Source organism: Dermacentor silvarum, chromosome 1 (genome assembly GCF_013339745.2).
Source record: "Dermacentor silvarum isolate Dsil-2018 chromosome 1, BIME_Dsil_1.4, whole genome shotgun sequence".
NCBI lineage: Eukaryota > Metazoa > Arthropoda > Arachnida > Ixodida > Ixodidae > Dermacentor > Dermacentor silvarum.
In genome coordinates this window covers 21,765,639-21,791,346 of record NC_051154.1, presented here as the reverse complement: position 1 = coordinate 21,791,346, position 25,708 = coordinate 21,765,639, and the positions used below count along the sequence as shown (strand labels likewise).

At 44.0% G+C, this 25,708-nt stretch overlaps 1 protein-coding gene across 3 annotated transcripts in view; it reads left to right on the top strand.

The window, feature by feature from the left end:
• The window catches only part of LOC119464887 (coiled-coil domain-containing protein 186), an 86,328-nt gene that overhangs the window by 55,901 nt on the left and 4,719 nt on the right, over positions 1 to 25,708 (top strand). For 2 of the 3 annotated variants that reach the window (XM_037725765.2, XM_049665467.1), the window contains exons 12-14: positions 1,666 to 1,745; positions 7,840 to 8,055; positions 13,424 to 13,489. In XM_037725765.2, coding sequence (XP_037581693.2) covers positions 1,666 to 1,745; positions 7,840 to 8,055; positions 13,424 to 13,489 — 362 coding nt within the window. The remainder of the gene's footprint in view (positions 1 to 1,665; positions 1,746 to 7,839; positions 8,056 to 13,423; positions 13,490 to 25,708) is intronic. The other variant, XM_049665472.1, reaches the window with a different exon arrangement.

Genomic DNA, 25,708 nt, shown 5'->3' with positions numbered 1-25,708 from the left:
AATGGGGCTCGGCCGGGACCACAGAAAAATTCGTATCATCCGGAAATTCGTATTAGCCGTGATCGTATCATCGAGACTCCACTGTACTAACACATTTCTCTCGCATTTACCACTAAATCACCACTGAATTCTTTTAAGCAGCAATAGGCTGAAACCAGAAAACTTGGAGGCTTTGGCCATTTTTAACGTGCTCACAACAGGAGGTATTTCTTAAAGCATCAATTCATGGTGCAGCATGACACAGCAGTGGGCCACATTCCACATGCCTAAGCTGTGCCGTGACCCACCGCTACATCACTGGTCGGCCAAGGCATTCCTATGCACCTAGAGGGTTCTTCATGCGCTATTAAAACTGGATTCAGCTACGGCTTTTTCACCTGCTTGCTGTCACATGTTAGGAATACTTAAGATGACCGACCAGTGACTGAGGACACACTGAATTATTATGTATGTTTCTTGTGTTTAATAACCTTTCACATATCAATCTACACTGTGCATGACACAGGAATACAAAGGCTGTGCCTCTCTCTCTCTCTCTCTCTCTCTCCATTTGCCTTCCTCCCCGTCTTCTTCTGGTAGTATGCAACATATTTCCGATTCAGCCCTTGTTAATTCAGAAACTGGGATCATTCGGACTGGCCATCTGGTCCAATCAATTGTATGCATTATTCTGTGACATCAAATGCCCGTTCATTCGGAGGTATTTGACCATGCAATGGTCAGTTCAGACAAGCCCCAGTGCGCAGAAAGCATAGAGTATGCATTATTATAATCAGTTGTTGAAAAGAAAGAGCAGAGAACACTGCTTTCTCGTTTGTGTTCATGCTTTGCACCGGGCACCTGTAGTACTTGTCAGGATGGTAGGTGCAGCAAGCAGTTATTTTGTTGCAATTTAGTGCGAGGCATACGGTAAGACAGTTGTCGCAGAAGCCGTCAGGAAATAGGATAAAAAGAACTTAGATTGAGCCTGTGTGCTTGTGTCAAACTTGCTGACTACATTTTGTTGGACAATTAGTTGCTATATGACTTACTGACACAAAAAGAAAAAAATTGTGTGCTCCATCGGGAAAAGTCAGTCTCTCTAAAACACACGTGTCATGCTACCACCACCGTCATGCTGCAAAGGAGGTCACGAGGCCTTTGTCATTCTAGAAAAGTTTCATGTGAGCTCTTCCAACATGCTTTGAGCACTTATCCTTTGTACAAGTTTGAGTAGAATTCCTGTTTCTGCACTGATTTCATTTGAGATACAAATGAGGCTAGCAGATTTACTCACTAAATGAAGGCTTGACAAACCAAACACATTTTTTTATAGTTTTCTTTATTCATTGGTTAATTCAACATTCAGATAGTGCCGATATTTTATTACGGTCACATAGAATCCTAATTAACAAGGTTTGCTGTATAAGTAATTTCATGTAGACCAATAAAACCCATTTAGTAGTGGCATGTTTGTCCTGTCATCCTCTGCCATGTGTTTGCTTGAGCTGTAATTTCATTAGTCATAAACCAATTAGCACAATTCAATGCCATATATTTTTGTCTGCATTGATTGTGTTCTATCTTGCCATAAACAAAAGTAACCTTCATTTAAGAAATATTCTTGTCTTCCTGAGCTTATCTTTGGTTATTGTGCTTGAGCTCTCATTTTTGTTTCCTGCACAGTTGAAAAATTGACAACACAAGTTGAAGATGCTGAAAATGAACAAAGAGTGATGAAGAGACGGCATATTTCAAGCATCAAGGTATTGCCTTAGCATGTTGGTTGCATGTGCTCTTCCTATTGTCATGTGCCACTTATATTTTATATGTGGGCTTCCACTAGAAGAAAAAAATATTTGTCTCTAGGTTTTAATACATAATGTAAAGAAAAATATTTAAACTGTGAATGGCATAAATATGTCTTCAAGTTAGTCGTGACATTATGCTTGCCACTAATGCCCTCTTTCTTAAATGTTAGTAAAGCAATAAGTTTGGCACCTAAACATACATAGAAACAAATGGCACATCTTTCCAGTGTAGAACACAAAATTTTATTGTGAAGAGTGTGAAAAACATATTACTGATGTGCAATTCAGTCATTCATATATGCAGCATAAAAATGCTTATATTACAAGGACCTCATTCTAATGACAGCTTTTGGTCTTGCTCTCATTAAATTGAGCTCCTGCTGTTAAGCAGCTCCTTGCTAGACAGCTTGAGTTTCCCACCTGTGCATTCCCTCTCACCTACCATAGCAGTGGCTCAGCAGCTATGGCGTTCTGCTGCTGAAAGCGATTCCCAACCGCTGTGGGAGTCTAATCCTAGACCCTCCTCTGGTGCATAGATCCTTGGTCTTGCTGTCCGCCAAAATCACTGTCTTCTTGTCCATTCATAGCACATGTTCTTAGTGGCTGTTGTGAACAGAGTAAGAAGAAGCGTACTATAATCACGTGCGCGGGCCAGGGAAACGGGGTTCATTAAAGTAGTCGCACCGAACAAACGTAACCAGCGGACGAGCAGTCGCTTCGTTCCTTACATTATGGTGCTGTGAAACCCGGGAAGGAGACTGCCGTTCGCATAACCGACCATGGACCGACTACGCCGTCAGCGCGACGCCATTCGAAGCGCCGCTACCCGTGTCATCGCTGCCACAACCGAAGCCTTGCAAGAAACTGAACCGACGCATACCGACTTGCAAGTGCTCCTGAGCGAACTTGATGGCAAAGACCGCGGCCTCACGGAACTCAACGCCAAAATAGAAGAGCTCGTGATCGACAACGACGAATACGAAGCGGAATTCACTGAGTCCCTCGAATACCACGAGATGATCTGCCACACCATCAGCTGGGTTCATTTCCGCATGAATTCTCGCGCCGTCATTGGATCACTACCGACTGCCGACAGCCCTTTGGCAAGACAGCAGGCAGCATACCCAGTCTGTACACCCGGTAAGCAGGCGAACGTCAGCGCAAACGCCAGATCACCGACACCGACACTTCGTGTACATCAACCGAAGCTCCAGACCGAGGCCAGCGTAAAGGTCAGACCACCGGCATCGCATGGACAACAACCGAAGCTCCAGACCAACGTGGTGGTACCTCGTCAGCTCTTCCTCAACAACGACAAGGTGATCACCGATACGGGTCCCCAGATCACGACCACAACCGAAAACGAAAAGCTGCCCGAAACCGAAACGCGCAAGCCGTCGAGCCTCGACAAAGTAGATCAAATACAAAGCAGCGAACCGAATCGTCATCGCTCTTGCTTCTTGCATGACCGCCACCGCAACGTGGAGACCGACCATGACCGGCAAAGCAGTGCTCGAAACCATAGCCCCGAGACCAGCATATGCACAGTGTCAACGACCCGATCCTACGTGACAGCACCGTCTTCCACCAGAGGGCTCACATTCATCGACCGACCGCGCTATTTCCTGCCAACTATACCGCAGAGTCCGCCAGATATGCCTGGCGACTACAAGCTTGACAACATCCAAAAACGACGAAACGTCTGCAACTCCACCGGTACTGTCATGACCTACCGTATACCACCGCGCCGATATACCAGCGGACGCCATCGTGGCACCTACATCAAGAACAAGACGGACGTGGACAACCTGCTCTTCATGTGCAGGTCCAAGAAGACAATGAAAGAAACTCCTCTGACGGCTCCTCTGGTAATCTGCGCACCGTCACGTGAAGTCTGGACTTCTGTTTCAGCCTGGTAGGACGCCAGCAGCAACCACCGCCACCATCGCGACAGGGTGTTGACCCGAGAGCTACTACGCGAGTGGCAATGAGTTGAGCCAATTCAACAGTCGCCAGCTGGAGAACTTCGCGATCAACAACAGCGCAACTTCAAAGAAGTTTAGGAGACGACGTGACGCCGCTGTCATCATCAATCATCTGGTCCATTTCTCGCGGGTGGCAGTGTGTTGTGAACAGAGGAAGAAGCAGCGCACTATAATCACGCGCATGGGCCAGGGAAACGTGGTTCATTAAAGTAGTCGCACCGAACAAACGTAACTGGCGGACACGCAGTCGCTTCGTTCCTTACAGTGGCAGAAGAAACCTTGTGTGTGAGGGTGCATGAGGAAACCTTGGTTTGAGTAACTTGCCACAGAGGAAAAGTGAAAAAGAGCACTGCATGGTACTGTGAGTCTCTGTAGCATTTGTAATGTACTATCGCGATGGAAAGAAACGCGAACAGCGGAGCGCGTGGCCGAAGCATAACTGAAGGTATAGTGCGCGCCGTTCGGTCATCCCCATTGACAGGCGCACACGTCCGGTTTGATCGCGCTGTGCGATGATGCACCCCCTATACTGCGATACTTATGTTTATGTTCTGCTTCTCTTTTATTTGAAAACGAAAAAAGGTTACGGCGCTGTAATGATGACAGCGCAAACTGTACTATCGCGATCAAACGAAACGCGAACAGCTGAAAGCGTGGCTTATGGCGCAGTCAGAGAAGTCAGCTAGTGCGAGGAAACGTGTCCAAACTCCGATATGCTTTGGCTGTGGCTAGGCAAATCTGTGCTTTCAGTCGGCGTCACCGTAGCACTAGAATCTTGTTCTGGCTGGCGCTATCGCACCGCGTTTGCGTTCCGAATGTCAGACATGATGGAAGAAGATAAGCTTTCATCACACAGCGTGATCAAACCGGATGTGCGCGCCTGTCAAGGGGGTGACTGGAGGGCGCGCACTATACATTCAGTTATGCTTCGGCCACGCGCTCCGCTGTTCGCGTTTCTTTTCATCGCGATAGTACACTTGCAGCAGCTAAGCACACATGCGAGCAAGGATAAATGCAGAGCGCAGAGACAAGTAAATGTGGTGAGGGAGGTTGTGTCTACGATGGTTTTTGAGTCATGTACAGTTAAACCTGGATATAACCCGCCGTGGTTGCTCAGTGGCTATGGTGTTGGGCTGCTGAGCACGAGGTCGCGGGATCGAATCCTTGGCCACGGCGGCCGCATTTCGATGGGGGCGAAATGCGAAAACACCCGTGTACTTAAATTTAGGTGCACGTTAAAGAACCCCAGGTGGTCCAAATTTCCGGAGTCCCCCCACTACGGCGTGCCTCATAATCAGGTTGTGGTTTTGGCACGTAAAACCCCATAATTTAATTATTTTTTTTAAACCTGGATATAACAAAATTGACAAATTCCCGAAAAACTTCCTTATAAAGAGGATTTCGGTATATGCAGGTTCAGCACGAAAATTCAAAAAAGGAACTTTACTGTATTTACTCCGTTCTAACGCGCCCTCAATTGTAACGCGCACCCGTTTTCCGTTTTCATTGAAGCACTCATCCTTGGAATGTCACAGCAGGTACCGGATGCGTGGACGCGTGTCGTTTCGCACAAGCACAAGGCATCGGAAACGAAGAGCGAGCGTCACGATGGCGTCGTAGCGTGGTATAGTGTTACAGTAGAACCCCGCTGTTACGTTCCGGGGGGCTGCGTTTTCCCAGCTGTTACGTCGTTTTTGACCGGTCCCAGCACAGCTCCCATAGAACCCAATGCATTGGTAACCCCGCTGTTGCGTCGCTACTGTGGGACCGTTCCCGCATCATACGTTGCGAACTGCCACCCCACGCCGGCCCGAACGGCCATTTTGACTTTTCATGTCGCTTGGCTTGGTGGCTTGACGATGGCATTGGCCGCCCAAAGTGCCGGGGGCGACAACTATGACGTATTTTCAGTTTCTGCCAGCAAAAGTATGGCCCTTGAGATCCGTAATTGCTATGTAAAGGTGGTGTCTATTACGCATTGTGGCCCTAAAATTGGTTTTGGCTCATAGATATTCCGTATGAAGTCCAAGGGCGATAACGCAGTCGCTGTGCGCCGTATGCTGTATGTGCGAGTTAAAACGTGCGAGGGGAGCCGACGACCGCGTCTAAATCTCGCGCGCGCAAGAAAAGCAGGGAGGAAGCGCGCCTTCTTCCGTTGCGCTCGAGGCACCAGCGAGGGGGGGAGGGATAGCGGGGCGGCGTTGTACTGTACTATGGCATCAACTGCGTACTGCGAGGCGGCGCACGGTTGCGCGGGCCGTATCTTGAAAGCAATCTGCGTTGGGGCAGAGCCTAGCAGTGTAGGTGCGTCGGCGGCTCGTAGCTTTGTGCGTGCTGTGTGTTTTTGGCGCTCAGCTTGAGTTGAAGCGATAGACAACAGCACGAAGGTCACTTCGCTCGCTTCTCCAGCGGTGCTTCCACAAGCCGCCAGCGTTTGACAACGCGTGTCCGCGTTCATCGAGTACGTGTGATGTGTCACAGCGTGTACCAGCTAGCGCTTCGGCAACATCAACTGGAAAAGGAGAGAGTGCCGACTTGGCAGGCTAGGCCAGCTGCAGCAAGCGGCAGGATCAGGTTTGAATGAAGGGAGAGGGAAAGGTCACGCCCGTGGCGGCAATATCGCTGGGTCGAGGGATGCAGGCCTACCTCGCACACGCACGCACGCACACGTGCGATCGCTTCGCATTCCGTCGCGGCGGAGAAGGTGCTTCCGGTTGCTCGCGCAAAAATGACAAAATTTGGGGCGAAATTTCTAGGTTGTCGGAGGGGAAAATTCGTTATATCGAGGGGGTCTCCCGCTGCCACTTCGTTACATAGAGGTATCAAATACATGTGCTTCTATGGAGTAATGGCGGGGAATAGAAAAACCTCGTTATATCCAGGAATTCGTTATATGGAGGTTCGTTATAAGCAGGTTTAACTGTAGATGCACACATGTTGATTGCGCACAGTACAAACTGTTTCAATACCGCATTTTTGGTCAGTCATTTTGTATTGGGAATAGCTGAAAGTGGTGTGTATTGTTTATTTTTGTTGGACAAAAAAAAAAGTTGCCTTAATAACTCAAGCTATCAGGTGAAGTAATCCCCCCCCCCTCCCTCTATCTCTATCTCGCTCTTTTTTTTTTTCCTCTTAGCACCTTAGCACCTCTCCTTCTACAATATGTCTATTCCTCCTAAGGTGACACAACCGCTCCACTATTATTTGTGTGGAGGAGCATGCATTCTGTTACGGTTGGGCCTGCTCATATTTACGTAAAATTCCACACGGAGCTTTGTTTTGTTATTGCAATCTTGGCATTCGCACATGCATTTGAGTTTAAAAAATTAACAAAATCGAAACAAGATTGAGGTTGAATTACTGTAACTAAAACAGCATCACATTAGTGGGTGGTTGAACTGGAACCACCATTTTGGTAGCCTGGTTTTCTGGTGAGCACAAAAACATTCCTACTGATTATTTCTTTACGACAAAAAGAATATTTGTTTTTGTCACCCAACACTAGTGCTATTGCCGTCTCCACAGCCCAACTTGCGACTACGTGTTAGTAAAAGTAATCCTAAGCCAACAGGGACAGACCAGAGATTATTTCACCATCATGCAGCATCAACTTTCCCAAGCCCATGCCTTGTTTTGACTATAAAGTGTACAGTTTTCATGAAAAGTTTGAGCTCTATGAGCTAGGTAAAAATTATCGTGAGATGTTTCCACAGGAAGTTAAAAAAATATGTAATTCAGCCATGTACCAGCAAATGAAAACAAACCATGTGATAAGGAATTTCACTTTTGCTAAAACATGGCAGTAAGGAAACTCCACCATGCTGAAATACTTTGCAGTGGCAGTCTTTTCATATCACTACAGAACGTTTCATTCATATTAGACATGCTAAGTCTTGATTGAAGTTCAGCTGTTGCAAAAGCCTAAATTTCTACAGTTTACTTTGTGGGACTGAAATAAATATAGTCTTTGCAACACCAAGAGTAGGTCAGCTCCCCCCTAAGTTTGCTGTTGTATAGCCACAATTGCTGCCACCTCCATGCCTGTGTTTTGCCCCGTGTGACAGGAGCTGTCACGAGAGCTGCAGCTGACTAAGAAGCGACTTGAGCAGCAGCAGGACGCCCAAGGTAGCCCCCGTCAGGGCTCAGCACCTGAGCCTCTAGGCTTGGGCTCACGCACCAGCTCCACAGCTTCACTGGAGACCCTAGGGTCAGGGCCCAGCCAGGTGGCCAGCAACCACCCCACAGTCACCTTTGTCAATGCAGGCAGACCCACTGTGCCGGTGAGCAGCATGCAGTCAACTGTGTCTTCACAGCATTGTGCATGCATCAGAAGCAAACTAGACATGGTTATGCGATGAAAATGCATTGTGGAAATTAAGAAGCATGTTATGCTCAATAATGATTATGTCAATGCCACATTTATGCATTAGTGTACTGTGCCTTCAAATTCCCAACAGGACACTTGAAGGTCCACATGGATAATGGAACTGTGTTCCATTCACTTTTAATGCACATAGTACGTATTAGCAGCAAGAAACCAATAGAATGCTTTGCAATTTGATCATAAAATGTGTTTATATGTGGGTGGAATGCCAAATGGAGTGCTGGCTTTTCTATTATTCCTCTTCCATTTTCTTTACCATTGATTCAGCTGCTTCTGCTTCTCCTCACTCCCTGCCCTCTCCCTCATGAAGTAACAGTAGGTGGTGAGCCATGTACATTCTACATTGTGTGACCATCCAAGTTATTTGAATCCATATTCCAATAAGCTAAATGCCAGGGTCAAAATTCCTTTATATCATAGGGGAGAAAAGTTGGAGGAATGAAGGGGCTCGATCTTTAGCAGCAGCCATATGAAGCCCAACAAACTGTGACGCCTAGGAATGTATAGGGGAAATGAACTATTCCTTTATTGAACCGTTTAATTAAATGGTTCTATAAAAAGAATTTAACCTTCATCTGTTATTAATTCATTACAAATGAGTGTTAAGTTTACAATAAATTAAATATTCATAATAAAGCAAAAGGGAAATGAAAGTTGAAAAACAACAATTTTGCTACTAGTAAGTGAGCCCAACGACATTGCCACTTCCTTGGGTATTTACATATATGTGTTTATACCATTGCCCTGGGTGTGTTGGCCACTCGCAGCCAAGGCTGTGCATGTGGAATGCTTATTAAATTGCAGGTGTCATGTAGTATGTGACCATAGGAGCTGACAGCTGGCCAATAAACCCTTAGATGTTACATCAAGGCTGCCAAGGTCAAGACCCTCATTAGAGATTCAGCAAGAAGAATAAGAGGAACTAAGGAGCTCAATCTTTAGTAGCAACCATATGAAGCCCGAAAGAAAATGAAGCCAAGAAAAGCATAAAGGAAATTAACAATTTCTTTATTAAAATCTAGGAATAAATGTGAATGAGAGGGTTAAATTTGCAATAAACCTCATATTCTCACTATGCAATACATAGTAGCGCTTGCAGTAGCAAGGTTGTTTATTCGACTCTCAAGGACAGCACAGCAAAGTTGTCTTTTCTTTTACTTTCATTTTTTCTTTCCTTTATTACGAATACCAAGTTTATCGTAAATTTAGCTCTGTTATACATTCCTTGACTACCCATGATTTGTATCATAGAGATCTGCCGTTGTGTAACTAGTGCCTTGCAAACTGTATGCGCCATATCATTGTCATGAATGCAGCATGGTGCAGGTGGGCTGTGCCTTTGTGAAGAAAATCACACTGCTCACACAAAATGCATCTGTTACACTTGCAAGCACACTGCTGGCTAGCAAACAACATGAAGTATAATATGTTTACGTTAAATTAACATGCACTTTTTCTCTAAGCAAGTTGACTAAAATTGCATGCACGTTCGAGTCGAATACGGAAACAGGGCCTTATTATACCACATCCTAATGCCATTGTCACCTAGTCTGCCCCCACATGGAGCGTTCCCTGTACACGCTTCTGCACACAAAATGTGCCGCACGTGCTGTGCATGCTGCACTATTGCCACATGCGAAACCCCCCCCCCCCCCCCCCAACCCATGCATTAAATGCAGGTTCACAGCCTTGTGACAGAAAAAGCTGTTGCTTGTGTAGTGCCATTACAGCTACAGCTGGGTGCGCGCTGCTCACCTCAAAGGGCATGTTAACAAAAACAGTGTGCCCCATATCAATACAAATTTGTTTTGTACACAAACGCAATAATTGGTTATTAAGGCGAAAGCCTTATATGTCTCATGAGTCAGTCGACCTTGAGCGAAAACGCGTCGACGACATGAAACTTACAAAAAGGCTACGAACTCTCGACCTTTGGTGGGAGTCAGACCCACGAACTTTGGACGGAGTCGCACCCTCGGTCTTTGGTGCGAGTAGAACCCATGACCTTTGGTGTTAAGGAAGGTGAAGTTAATTGAGGCACAGTGAATTAATAGAGAGTTAATTAAGGCACTTGAACCCTCAACCTTTGGAATTAAGATGCATGACTAGGCAACGTACACTAAGCAAATTAACTCTTTCCCTACCATGGGGAAAATAGGTGTTTTTTTGTATGTTACGGCAGATGTTTTTTTTTTTTTTTCTGAAGAAACTACTGCACTCAGTATTTAATGGAATACATAAACAGAAAGCAAATGAATGCACTTTTCACACATAATGTTTTATTAACGAGATGTATGTCATAAAAAAGATATAAATTGTAAAAAATCAAGATTGTGCATTAAGATTGAACAAAGTTTGTGAAGACACACTTGTATCTACTAAGAAAAAAAATGTTACGAAAATTATGATATACAAAAAAATGTATTGCCGTCTATTAGGCACTATCTTCGAAAAAATAAAAATTTTTCATTGAACAGGTATTTCGCTACAAAAATTTAAGTGCAAGCACTACAGTTGGGTGTGTCGGGCTACGGCTGCCGATGTTCCGGGCTTGTTTGCATCATCCTCGCTTTCAGACTCAAAGTCCGACGAAAAATCGGCGTCCTCTGACTCGCCACTATTCGATGTATCGATAAGGTCAGCCGCAGAGGCAGCGGAATCACGATATCTGCGATCTCCCGAAGCGCGCGCGCCATTTTTGGAGCCGGACATTTTTGCGTTCTGCTTTGAAGATCGCGAAACTTTGGAGCGCATTTAAAAATCACCGCTTGGCGAGAAAAAGTGAACTGCTTAGAAAAAAAATATATACTTTCTTCTCTTTCACGTTTGATGGCGCAGTGTGTCCGTGAGCGACGCAGAAGGTCTCGAAAGCAGCGTTTCAAACCATCGATAGCGAGCTGCCATTTTTTTGTTCTCCTGTGAAGATCGCGAAACTTCGGAGCGTGTTTAAAAATCACTGCCTCGCGGGAAAAAAGCGAACTGCTTAGAAAACTAAAATCTAGTTCTCCTCCTTCACATCCGATAGTGCAGTATGTCCGTGAGCGTTGTGGAAGGTCTCGAAAGCGGCGTTTGAAACCATCTATAGAGGGCTAACCATGCCCAATGGGCATGGTACGGAAAGAGTTAAGGGGGATGACTAAGTTAATGTGGTGCTATATTACTTGTACACAGCTTATGAAGTTTATTGGCAGGCAAGTTTTAAAAGGCATGTGTTGATCCTTTCTTTCTTTGCTGGAAGCCAATACTGAGACACGCAAGCCCGCAGGAAACACTTTGCATGACCCAATGCTGAGATGTGGAATTTGTTTGTGAAAGCCTGTCATGCTTGCAGCTGACTCCCACAAGCAGAAGGAAATGTAACACATAGTTACAGATACTATTTACAAAGAGTGCACGTTGCAGTCCAGGAAGTCATTTTTTTCTCTCTCTTCTTTTTCTGACCATGAAAAATTAGGTGCTTGTTGCAATTAAGGGCACATTGGGAACTGAGTAATTGTGGAAGTCATCACAAAGATTACCGTAAAATTCCGAGCAAGCGCCCCCCCTCAAGCAAGTCGAAATTACCGTCAAAGTTGGGGGGGGGGGGCGCTATCCCGGAACAGCACCAAAATTCAAGATGGCAACGACAAAATTTCCCCCCCCCCCAAAAAAAAAGCACAGTGGGAATGGCATTAAAATTTTCTTGAACTTGAACTTTATTAAGCCAAAGATTTGTTAGTGGTGTTTATCACTCTCAAAACTTCCTAAAGAACTACAGAAAGAGCGCATCGACGCTGCACCGACGCGTCGCCGCGACCGGCGACACGAACATTGGTTATGCAGCTTCTAGTCCAGGCAAAATTATGTCCGCTAGAGTAAAGTGACATGTAATGTTCAGTTTATTAAAAACCATGTCCACAATGAAACGTTTAGCACTAATGAGAGTTCCGATACAAGTCAAGCTCAGCTGCAGTGCATAGCTACCGACGGTGGACAGCGAACCGCGGCTCAGCCATGCTCGCATTGCAGCTGGTGACGCTGCAAATATCAGCATGTCTTCTTCATCGTGTGAAATTATTGCGAGGAGAGGGTAAAGCGGCAACTGCGGCAACAAAACATTGCTGCTTGGGAGCGTCGGCGGTTCATTCTGAAACGCTGTCTGCTACAGATTCGAAGTGAACTGTAAAAGGCCTAGCGACGGTATCGGTGGCGAGTGATTAGCAGCGGTGAAACTGCCGGTGACGCCAGAGCGTAGCCGCGACCACTCTTCTGTTGCTGAGTGGTCACTTCGCTGTGCTGCAGGGAAATCCTCTGTGCTGTGTGAGAGGCAGATCTCGCCATCGGCCGGCGGTCCGTGAACTACAGACCGCCAGCCGCAGCTCGCCCCGATACGCACATGTGCCCACTGGGGCGTCCAATTGCGACCATGATTCGATGAAATGGCTCATCAGGGCACCCCGATGCGCACCGGTGCGATTTGCCGAATTTGCCATTATTTTTGTGGTACTGGATGTCGCAGGCCAGTGTTGGTGCAGAGCGGGAGGGGCGGAGGGGGGGGGGGGGGGGTGCGCTTTCCCAGAATGGCACGGAAATTTGAAATTAGCAGTCGAGTTAGGGGGGGGGGGGGGGGCTCTTGCACGGGTGGGGGCCCTTTCTCGGAATTTTACGGTATGCTACAGGATTGAAAGTGTTCAACTCGCAACCTAGTTTGCCTAGCTGGCACCATGCTCTGAGGCCTAATGGAAACCACTGCCGTATTGTCTCACCAAACTAATCAGCGGCCATATTCTTCATTGATCGCTTTCAGGGATATCTCTTTCAGTGAACACTGATCGGCTGAGTAAGCAGGCAAGATGCCTGTTGCTTCAATGAGCTATCATTCCGGATGTCATGTCACTCAAAAGGGAAAGTATCCCCAAAAGTGATCAATCGAGAATACCCAGTCAACCCCCAATCAGCTGCCATCCTTACACCCTTATCTAGACTCTTGGTGCTACTAGATTGGATTTCATACCCATACACATTAAAGCATTCAGATTACATAGAAATTTGCTGTCATCCTCCCCTAATTTATTTGTTCATTGGGCTACTCTCTCAGTTACTGATATGTTAATTATTTTAGTTGCATAGTTACACAGGATGTGTGGAAAGCTTCAAGTAGAATTAACCAGCCCATTGGCAAGTTTATCTGAAGCTAACATGTGCATGGCTTTCATTGTCATGACAGCTTGTTGAACTGATATGCTTTGTGCTTGCCCTCTCCTCCTGATCCTGTTTTCTGTTAGCCCAAGGAATCACGCTTGCATGCTGCTGCTGTGACTGTGCTGAATGGTTCCAGTCGAAGCTGTGTTGTGAGTGAAACCCTTTGGTGTGTTTTAAGTACTAGGAAAATGCATATGCTTTTCAGGTTACAAAGGTCCTCATTTACATGTGGAATTCCAGGTGGAAATAGAGGAAATTCATGTGCTGTACAGACTTGCTCTCTTTTGTGTTTGCTTTTCCATTTTCTGGCTTTGTTTTGTTTTATGCTATCTACTTGTCTTAATTTCAGTTCAGCTAGAGTTGGGACAATGGTTAAATTGCAGCTTAGTGAAGTGAAAACACCTTGCTTACAGATGCTTTCAATTTGCATCACTGACTATAAGCACTTATGGTGTTTAATACTTATGAGAATCCCAGGAGACTTCCAGTTTATCTCTGTGAAGCAAGTGGTAAATTTAATGGGCAAGAAACAGAAGACCCTGTTAAAAGGCTTTTCCTCCACATTGCACCACAATTTATTAGCTTGAGATGTGTGTCATGTTCCTCATATTCGAGCACATCAAAACCATATTTGCATAATTGAATACAGAAAAAAAGTGAAATTTGTCTTTGCAATGTTAGCTGCGAATGACATGGCACCACAAGTTTTGTGGGTTTGAAGGCACACTATTGCTGTGGTTTGCACTAACTCACCTATACTACCCTTGTCTGTTGTCAATTTGGTTTGCATTGCCATGGTTCATGGCGCTTAGACATTGAGGCTATATGCTGGTTGAAAGAACACCACAGGACAGATGCTGTCTTGCTGTGAGTTTATTCTTGAAGATTTGTGATTTTACTGGCTACGGTATTTGAGGAGAGGCAAGGAGGCATTAGGGAGGGGACAGCAGTCAGAAAGCAGACACTATTGTATATTTAGGGCCTGCTAGTGATCCCGTTAGGCACTAAAATTTTTTTATATTACTGTGCCATTATGCAAATATGTAGATTAAATGAAAGTTGAACTTGCAGTGCCCAGTGTCTGATTAAACAGAAATGAAATGGAGGTTCTTCTATGTGGTGTATCTCCTGTGTCACTGCCTGAAAGCTCTACTCATTGAACATAAATGTTCATGTTCAGATCGTATTTAAATGTTTCAACTATTCGGTGACCGTGAAAGTTTATAGGGTTCAGAATGTTTAAGTAAATTGAATACTTCCACATCATGGGTAGGTAGCCTGGAAACCAGATTTTCAGCCTTCACTTGTATGTATATGTGACCAATATGGTGTTATCCTGTTTTATTGGATGCTGGCACAGACTGAGCAGAAAATCAGCTTTTTCAAGGAACCCAAATGCCATACTTTCAACACTGACTGTATATGTTGTTGTGAAATACCTTCATAACCATATGTATGACATATTTATTTATTTATTTTTATTTCAAGAAACCCCTAAAGGCCCTCACAACGAGGGTATTACATAGGGGGTTAAAAAAATTGTATGGCAATCTAGAGAAGTAATAGGCAAGAAGAATAAAATGTGGCAGCACAGCAACAATCAATGAACCATAATGATAAAACGCAACATAATAAATGCATATGCATGGCTAATTTCTTCAAATAACATTGCAAGGCAGTGAGCATGGTTGCTGCTGCTGAAATTATGCAGTCAACCAAACATAGTGCCATATAACTGGTACAGTATGCTGTGTTTATCATGAAAGCATTATAATCAGGCACGTACAGGCGAACCCACTTATAACGATACCGGTTTTATCAATGAAGTCTGGCTACTGGGTGTCTGTGCCGAAAGGGAATGGAATGCGAACTCTTTGAAAAGAAAGAAAAAAGAAAAGAAATGCGAGCCGTTCATGCCGTCGCGTGCTGTTTTTCATCCTTCTCTGCATCGCCAACCTCGCGTGCCTCTCTCCCATCACCCATCCACCGCTCCAAACACGAATGGGCTGCGCCCATAGCTCTACGCCGCGCCAACGCACCATCTGCGCTGATAGCGCTGGGCTGGCAGAGCGCTGCTAATGTGCATTCGCGTCCACCGAAACAAAGCGACGGAGTTCGCATCGCCATAGTCATTAATGAAAATCGTGCGTGAATGACAGCAACGCCGGAACTCTTCGTGCCTATTTGTGTCATTAAAGCCTTTATTCTTGCGTTTACTGTCGCGCATAGCACCGCGTTGGCCGCGTGCCTTCATGACTGTGTAGTCGCCATCCATGATCGCGTCGATAGCGGTTGCGATTTCGTCTGCAGCGGTTGCGGCAAACAGTAGTTTTGTTGTGACTCGGCACGCGCGTCGGCCGCGCGCCTTCAGAACCGCACGGTCGCCGTCTATGATCGCGTTGAAAGCGGCGTGGTTGCGGCAAACAATAGTTTAGTTTTTACTTGGTGCAAAGCTGTCGAGGATGAAGAGCACCGTCTACATCGCGATGAGCGGCGACCTGGTGAAAGAATAATTGGGTTGTGTGCGCAGTGTGAAAAGCGTGTCTCAGATGAAAACGCGCCACGGCCGCGCTGAGAAAGAAGTCGCGAGTCCTTCGCCGCTGCGAGCGCTAATCAGTCACGAGATGACGAGAACAGCAGTTTCTGCACTGCTTTTTTGCAAAATAGAAACAGAGTTTTGCCGATTCATTCAATAAATAAAAGCGTGTTGACGTAGAAAGAATTTGTTTATTGTTTTCTTGATACCCTCGATAATTCGATATTCGGTTAATTCGGACATTTTTTCAGTCCCCTGAAATCCTTATTAACGAGGTTTTACTATAGCAGTGCCATTCTTGAACACCGATAGCCACGACTTGTTACACGCGATCAGAGCGCGCATGAAGCAGAGTGAAATCGTTAAACGAGTCAACACAATCAGCAGCGAGATGGAGGAAGGTGGTGGGGAAGGACACTGGCCATTATAGTACTAGTTTTCTCACAACAGCCCTGCCGTCCCCCTATATTGATTCTTTTCATGCAACCCGGTTATAACAATTATCGGTTATAACAATGAAATTTTTGTGGCACTTCAATACTGTTATAAGTGGGTTTGACTGTATTACTAAACTAGGAATTTTATAAAATGCTTATCATAGCAGCGTACTTGGCACACATACAGAGTTGTACTACCACTTTGCAATGCCCGGATACTAGTGTCATGGAGGTTGGTTGCTTTGTCCCAGTCAGCTCCATGTGCTAGCATATGGCACCTGTAGACAAGGGATGGAATTACTGCTTTCACCAGCTGCTGAATTGTAGCCAAGGCAGTCACACCAGCTACAAATAGGCACCACATGGCAGGTGGCGGTGCTGGCATGTGGTTCATACCTTTGCATTAAGTCTTCTGGTTGTTGCAGTCATATTGTGCTAGAAGGAAGCTGATACATGTATGCTTAAACTGCTAATGATTAAGGAAACTGCTAATGCTTAGTTCCAGTGGCAGACCGTAAGTGGTCCTCAAGCACTGCCACCGAGCACCATTCTCCCATGAAGAGCACTTACTCCACACCTGTGTTTGCAACACTTGTGCTTCAGCCAGAGCAAGCAGGGATGCACTTTCACAACCGGATATAAAAATTAACATTTCTCAACAGAATGGCACTTGTATGCTTTTTGAAATGACAGTAGTTTCGAATGTGCAGCAAACCTGGCTATGAACTGGTCCACCACATCTGCGCCTGCCACCTCTCGGAAAGCTGAATTGTACATAAAAGTTTAGTTATTTCAGTGTATGCTCAAATGTGAACAGTATGAAAAGACAATCTGATCAACAAGCAACTTCACCAATAACTTTGCCCTCTTGATTGGCAAATGAAGCTAATCATCAGGCACATGCACCTCTGCAATCATCATCAAAGTCCTCCCTGCAGCTCTTGAATTACCACCTTTTAAGAAGGCAGCATAGCTGAAGGGGGTACTTCAGATAGACTTCTGGTCAAACCTGCAGTATTTGGCAGAACTATCTCGACTGTTTTATAGAATGATGTTGTGATATGTACTCAACCTGCCATTGGAACACGCAGTCCACTTTCCAGGAATGCCTTTGTAACGGACTTGCTTCACAGAGAGCAAAACTTTTTCTTTTAGACGTGCTCTGAATTTACCATTGAAGTTCAACATAAGTTACAATGATTCCTTCTCCTATTTTCTTAACTTCACTGCAGTTGTTTATGCTGCAGTTTTAAATCTTGTCTGGTTTTAAGGGGAGTCTTCCTTTTCAATATCTGAGACTAGACTAGCCTAGGGTAAGAGACTAGCCTTATATAATGGCAGTGTTTTGACTACCAATGTAAGCAAGTGCCATGTGACCACTAAGTTCTAGCCGCTTCTTTAATAAAACACTTTTTAAGACAGATGTTTTCCAAAAAAAAAAAAGTTTAAAGGTCCTTTCTGCTCAGGCAAATGATACAGATGCAATATGGATTTTCGCAGATAACCTATTTATGTTCAAAAGGACAATGGTCATCTCAAAAGCATAGTGACATGGAAAATGTTACCAAGTATATAACACTAAAGTATGCTAGCGTACACCGTATAATAGTTCTGAGTAGTAAGTGGTGACAACACATTACACACGATAGTTCACCTGCTTCTCAGAATTCCATTCAGTTATTAAGGAATTCCCATGGACACCCGGACCTTGAACAGATGCTTGTGTGGACCAAGTGCTAGGTGGTGGTGTCTGTGATCATCTGGATTATCAGCTTGTGCTTTTGAAATGATTTATTTATTTATTTAATACCCACAGCACCCATTCAGGCATTACAGTGAGGGGGGTGGTACAGAAGAAAACCAAGCATAAAGATAAAAATTGCAGGTTTGCATAAATTCGTGTGAATGACAAACAGATTGTTATACGCCGACACGAAAGCATACGACCGCGTTGCACACAGCCACGTCGGACACAGGCGCGTTGCAGATGTCACATGACAAAAAAAAATACAGAAAGCACAATTATAACAAAGATTCATAATAAAATGGCAAAGAACAAGCGAAGAATAGCAGCAACACACGGTAGTGATAAAAGGTACAGTACAACAAAAAAGAAGCACTAAAAGAAAAAATATCATTTGCAACTAGGATTCTGTATCGGTCATGGTGATTGTTAGACATACCCGAGATATTTATCAAGCGTTAGTGTTCAAAAGATTCTATCGTTTTTAATGCAGAAAAGAACTTGTTAGTACAAGAGATTTTTACAACTGATGAAGGTAGTCGATTCCATTGACTGATAGTTCTTGGAAAGAAAGAGCTGCTAAAGGCCGATGTATTACATTTGTATTCTCTAATCTTGTGTCCGTGATCTTTGCGTGCTGATGTGTAATGAGGCTGGTTAATGTATACGTCACGGGGAATTCGAGTACGAAAATTATATATGCTATGTAAAAGCTTCAATCGAAATGACGCTCTTCGGTGCTGCAGAGATTCCCATTTTAGCATCCCCTTAAGATTTCGTTGCACTAAACTGCTTGTCATACATTGGTATATCAAGTACATATGTTGCCGCCATGGACTGAACTTTTTCTAGCCATTCTTCGTTAGTTACTGTTAAAGGGTCCCACACACAGCATGCTTATTCCAGCACTGACCTTACGTATGATTTATTTAGTAACTCCCGGGTTTGTTGTGAAAACGCACGTGTATTTCGTCGTAAAAATCCCAAGCTCCGGCAAGCTTTGCCTACGGAATAATCCACATGCCGATTCCATGATAAAGAGGGGCAAAAGTAAACGCCTAGGTATTTATATTCATATTCCGTTTTTACCGGAGATGCAGTGTATTGCATATTCAAAATTTCCAGGGTTTTTCTTCCTGGAGAACCTCTTGCACACCATTTTCTTAAGTTTAAATTTCATTTCCCATCGCTCACACCACGCGTGTATGGCACATAAGTCGTTTTGAATTACGAAGCAGTCATTTTCAGAGGTAATTTTACAGTATAATATGCAGTCATCTGCAAATAGCCTAATATGGGACTGCACATTTTCATTAATGTCATTGATATAAAGTAGGAAAAGAAGGGGCCCCAGAACTGATCCCTGAGGTACCCCCGACGTCACATCAGTTATTGCAGATTGTTCGCCATTTACGACTACATATCCCCGCCTCTCGCATAAATATTTGGCGATCCACGCAATAACTTGAAAATTAATATTATAACTGCTTAGTTTTTGCAGTAACAAGTGATGTGAAACGGTGTCAAACGCTTTTTGAAAGTCGAGAAAAATACAGTCACCCGATGATTTGTCGTCCAGTGCTGCCGCTAAGATATGTGTGAACTCTACTAGTTGTGTGACGTACGGTAGTCCCTGTCTAAATCCGTGCTAGTTTGAGTTAAATAAAGAGTTACTATCTATATGTTTGACTATGGCGGTATATAAAACGTGTTCTAGAACTTTACTGCACACGGAAGTGAGCGAAATGGGACGGTAGTTATTGATAACATTGCGCGGCCCAGTTTTATGTATAGGAGCAACCGGTGCAATTTTCCAATCAGCGGGAAGAGAACTGTGTTCGAAGGACTTTTCAAAAATAACTTTCAAGTACAGAGACACTGTATGAGAGCAAGACTTCAATATAAAATTAGGTAAACAATCAGGGCCCATGGCCTTTGCACAATCTAAATCACGAAGTAGTAATTCAAGGCCTCGAGCTTCGATCACTATATTAGGCATGGGTGTGGATACATGTGTCAACAATTTAAGATCTTTCTGAGGATCTGTTGGGGCAGAGAACACTGATGTAATATAAAGATTGAACAACTTAGCCTTTTCTGAGGCGTCGCAAATGATAGCACTGCCACTGGTCAAAGCGGGAATTGAAATGTTGTCTTTTTTATTTTGTTTTATATGCTTGTAAAGTTCCTTCGGATTTTACTTTATTTTACTTCCTATTATTTCAATGTAGGCTGATTTTGTTTGGACTGTAGCATTGTTCACTCCACGCGTTGCCAGTTTTAGTTTACATAAGTTCTCTATTGAAGGGTTTCCTTTGAATGAACAGTAAATTCTTTGCCTACGCTTCACTAAAACATCCAGTTCTTTAGTGTACCATGGATTGCTTCTGTTACGCTTTCTAGTCAATACCCATGACGGAACAAATCGGTTTTGCAGCTCAAAAATTTTGTCTTTAAACAGAACCCATAGGTTTTCTACTGAATACTCATCTGCCAGCGTTTCGAACACAACGAAATGTGCTTCCAGTGAAGTATTGATTGCTTGGATATCAGCCTTGGCGTAATTGTACATGCACCAACTCTTCTCATTGTAAACACTTACATATTTCATATTTATTTCGCATAGCACGACGTCATAATCACTTATCCCTGGTAAAACTTCAGTGCTCTGGACCATTTCTGGCATATTTGTGAAAAAAAGATCTAGGATATGACTTCCTCGCATAGGTTTCAACACGGTTTGTCTTAATGAAAGGAGATTCATAAAATTGGCAATTTCAAATTTGAAACTAGGGGAGCTTCTAGAGGCTATAGGCTGTTCATTCCATTTGAGATCAGGTAGTCCCCACCCACAATGACGTAATCGGATGCAATTTTTGTAGCTGTAGCAGTGAAATGACACATCTCTCTAGCTGAAGCAGTTGGTGGCCGGTAAAAGGAGCAGAGTGATAGTGATTTGACGTTTGAGAGTTTCAGCTGACACCAAACTGCTTCACTCTTATCATCTATAACATTTACACGTGTAGAAAGAATGCACTGGTCTACCAAGATAAAAACGCCACCTCCGTGATAATTCCTATCCTTTCTATAACACTTAAAGTTATCAGGAAATACTTCAGAGCTCGCTACGTCTTCATTGAGCCATGATTCAGTACCAATAATTACACTTGGTTTGACCATGCGCACTAAGTTATCGAAAACATCAACTTTGTTTTTAATGCTCCGACAGTTGACTACCAAAACCTAGTCTAGTAGCGATAGCTACAGACCCCCGGCTGCGCTTAGGCTTCGCTTTTAGTTAGACATGTTGTTATTAAACTTAGTGGTTTCCCACTAGGCTAAGAAAGGAGAGACGTTGTGGTCAACGAACGGGTAAAACTGTATTTTTCACACCAATGAATATACTTCTATGATCCGTAAAGTAATGGGCTTTTGAGGCGACATCGTCAATGGCATAGTTAGACTCATCAAAGTTCCGCTGAAGAACCAGGTCCAAATTACTTCCCCACTGTGTAGTGGTACTGGCTGCAGTGGAGCGCGGCGACCACGCGATGGCCGAGCGGTGGCCGCGCGGCGACCGCGACGAGGTGAGTGGCCGGAGAATCAAGGCCAGTGGTGTGACTTCACACAGAGGGCGCGGCGATCGCGACGAGCCGAGTCGCCGGAGAATCGAGGCCCATGGTGTAACGTCACACAGAGGACGGGGCGAGTGCCCAGTGGCAGGAGTGGTGGCCACGCGGCGACTGTGACGAGCTGAGTTGCTGGAGAATCGAGGGCCGTGGTGTGACGTCACAGTGCGGCCACGGCTCAAAGTGCGGCGACGGCGAAGAGGCGAAAACCTGACGTAATGTAGCTATTGCTAGAAAAAGAAAGTGAAGTCGACACGGATTTATTGGGTCATTTGCACGACACAACCTTGTCTGAAGGATCATCATAGGTGTACTTGATGCCGTTTATGTAAAGGATGTCATAATTTAGTTGCACACGTGCGTCCTTGCGTTTATGTTCCTGAGTGAACCGCCACAAATTTCGCCTTCTCTTGCACACTAGCTCGGAAAAGTCTTTCGACATACTGATACCTGTATCTTTCAAATTCTTGGCCTTTCTTAAAATCAAGTGCTTTTCTTTCAGTGACCCAAACCTTGCGATGAAGGGTCGCAAACCACATAAATGTGTGGTTTTTCCGCTCATTTCCAATCAAACCACATAAAAGGGCTTTTTTTCCACATAATTTCCACTCAAACACATGAATGTATGGTTTTGTCCTTCTCTTTGCCTTCCAAGTTTTTCATTATTTGCATTTCGTTTTTTTCTTCTAGGTTATAATGATCATTGTAGGTTAGAATGATTATCTTTTAGGTCATGAGAATTTATTTGCATATTTTTTTAAAGCAGATTCTTTGTTGTTACTGGTGTAAAAATTTGAGGTGCTGCTGCCATCTACATTTATCTCATATAGCATGACCTACTATGTGCACGTACACAGTAATATGTTGGTGATATTGTCACGTAGACAATAGACCCAGCACCTCCACCAGATGTCACATAGTAGTGACGCTGAAGAAAACAGTCGTAAAACTGTGTATGACAAAACTGATTCTTTATTGGGCGAACCTGTGCTCACAAAAGCAAGCTGCACTCGAAGCACAACGATAGCGGCGAACACAGTCAGCGATCGTCGAAATATGATCAGCGGCGAAACGCGTCCGCTTTTATACATGACTCTTCAAAGGTTCCAGAGTAATCCCTGGTGCCCGCGTGTCTTCCAGAAAGTACTAGACAATTCGCATCGGTCATACAATCAGATTACGTAAGTGTCGATGACAACAGACGACGGATAGAAACATCGATAACGAGCATCGTGAAAGCCCTGATGTCACTCTGCAAACACAAAATTCCTGTACTCACTGAGCTCTATTCCATTCTATGCAGAGCATATATATCAAACCAGCATGTCATTAGATGCTGGGTGCCGGGTTATAGAGGCATTGAGGGTAATGTGCGAGCAGACCAAATGGCCACATCAGCTACATCGCACGCTACTAATCATACAGTTGCTGTTCCTGCATCAGACTTGAAACCTTTCTTGCGTAAGAAACTGCAAAACCACTGGCAACGCTTGTGGGATGTGGAAACAAATAATAAGCTTCACTTAATTAAGCCACAGTTAGGTTTCTGGTCCTCTGCATCGAAAACACGGCGAACTGATGTCCTATTCTGTCGTCTCAGAATAAGACACACATATGGTACCCACAGTTTTTTGCTGACTGGAGATTAACCACCAACCTGTGGTAGATGTGAGAGGCTGACCGTCCTCCACGTCCTTCTGAAGTGTCGGAAAGCCGAAACAGAGAGAAAGAAATATTTTCCACAAGCGTACCGATATCATGTCCCTGTTCATCCCATAATGTTTCTTGGTGAAGAACCACTTAACACCAAAGTAGTCCTCGGTTTCTTAAACGAAGTTGTTTTACTTGTTATTAGCCCAATACATTCGTAGCGCATCCTCTCTCCAGAGGATGCCGCTGTGACAGTAGTTCTGTATAGCACATACCTCCAGGCCCTTGTGTTTCAAGTGCTCTGTTCAGGTAGAAGTGCTTCTTGCCAATTCTTTATCTTACATATTTTGTATATCATATCATTCTTTAGCAATGCATTTTTTTATGTTCATAGTACACATCACTAGTCATTGCCATTATCTTACTACATGTTGATTTTACGCACTTTACGACGACTATTTTAGGCCCCTTTACAGCCCCGTCACATCTATTTCTCAGAATTCATCACTTCACTGCGAACTAACAAACACTGGCATGGCGCTCTTTGGCCATACCTGGCCCCTTGCACCACGAAACCATACACATTCATTTAAACATCGATGACGTTCCGAGAAACTTCTGATACATGCAGGAGCGTCCTGCGCCGAGCGATAACATTTAACATTTGTTAGCCGGTGAAAAGCGGCCACCGGTGAAAAGCAGCCGCCGGTGAAAGATAAACAAGTACACGTGTCAATATGACCATGTGGTCATAGCACCAGCATGACTGACTTTCAGCCGAAACATTACAGGGTTTCATTACACAGATGACATAATTTTATTTTTTTACTGTTTAGCATTTCCATCCACCTTTTGCACTTTGTTCTATGTAGGCCGAAATTCCAGCCGTCCTCTCTTTTCACGATGCAATTTCGATTTTTAAAAATATAGTTTCTGACTTGTACTGCATTATACATGCAGACAGGACAGAGAGAAAGATGGACATTTGCCTGGATTATCAAGCATGTGTAAGATGCTGCATCAAAAAATCTCCTGCATGTTAGGGCCTTATTATTACCTCCTCCTTTTTTTCAATCTGTACATACATGGGTATGCTGTTCAACATCATCATGATTATGACTCCAACATTTTCTTTAGTATCTAGCAGTTTCACTAATACTTCAATTCAAATATTGTGTTGTTATGTTACCAAATATGGGTGTAACACTATGGCTGCCATAGGTGCCATAGCACTATAGCTGCCTAATGCTCTTTAGCCAAATAAGTACTGCTACTACTGCTTCTATTTCCAGTGGTATAAGCAGTTCTGAATATGTAATAGCCCTTGATTTCAATGGACCAAACACCAAACAATGGACGGAGAAGTGGGCAGGACAAGCAGCACAGTTTGTGCATAGTTCATCTTACTTTCACAGGAGTTTATCAAGATAAACCATACAAACAGAATACAGCTGCAATCTTTTCAGTGAGTAACTAAGTGCATTTCACACATGGGCTTCAGTTGAGAATCTGTGTTCTCCTTGTATGGTAGTACTTTGGCATATACTCAGCTGCAGCATGCCCAAGTTTTGTAAATCACCGGCACAGCACAAGAGTAAACATTGTGACTAGATTGCTACTGCACACAATTTTTCTTTCTTGAGACTAAAGTATAGATATCTGGAACGGTGTACTGAAAATAGTGCCCCCACTGCTGTTGCAGCAAGCTACAGTTGAGTTTTATAACAACCAAATGAACTAATTCCTCAGTGTGAGTGGGCTGTAACAAAAAAAAAAAAAACTGTTAAAACTAGAATTCATCAGTATTTGGAGAGTTTTACTCTACTATATTTCCTCATCATGAAGTAACACTACCACTGTTTATAGCTGCCACTATATCACTAGTAGCACTACTGCTATTCCAAAGACAAGTTCCCTTATCGAAAGTTTTGCCCCAGCAACATCCCGTGTTCAATCGCTGCAAACCTCCGTCTCTCTGTGAACCTCTATCTTGTTTGAGTTACCTCTAACTGCCACATGCTTCAACAAAGAAAAACAACAAACTTCTGTTGCCTTGGTTCTCTGAAGATTGCTGCACTGAGACATGTAAAAGTGTACTGGTTATGAGAGAGAGAGAGAGAAAGACGTTTATTAAATTTTAAGAATATATAAGGTGACCAGATGGTTGGAATGGTGGTGTTTGGCTAGTCAGGCCAGTCTAGTCTTGCTGGAGATTGCTTGGATCCACTAGATTGTTTCATCAGGTGAAATATTGCATAAACACGACTCTTTCTTTACCTAAACTTAAGTCTTGTTATAAACTGCTGCTGTAAACTTAGATTGGCCAGAAGTGATGTTTAAGAAACTGAAATTTCGCCCTTCTCTTGAGATTA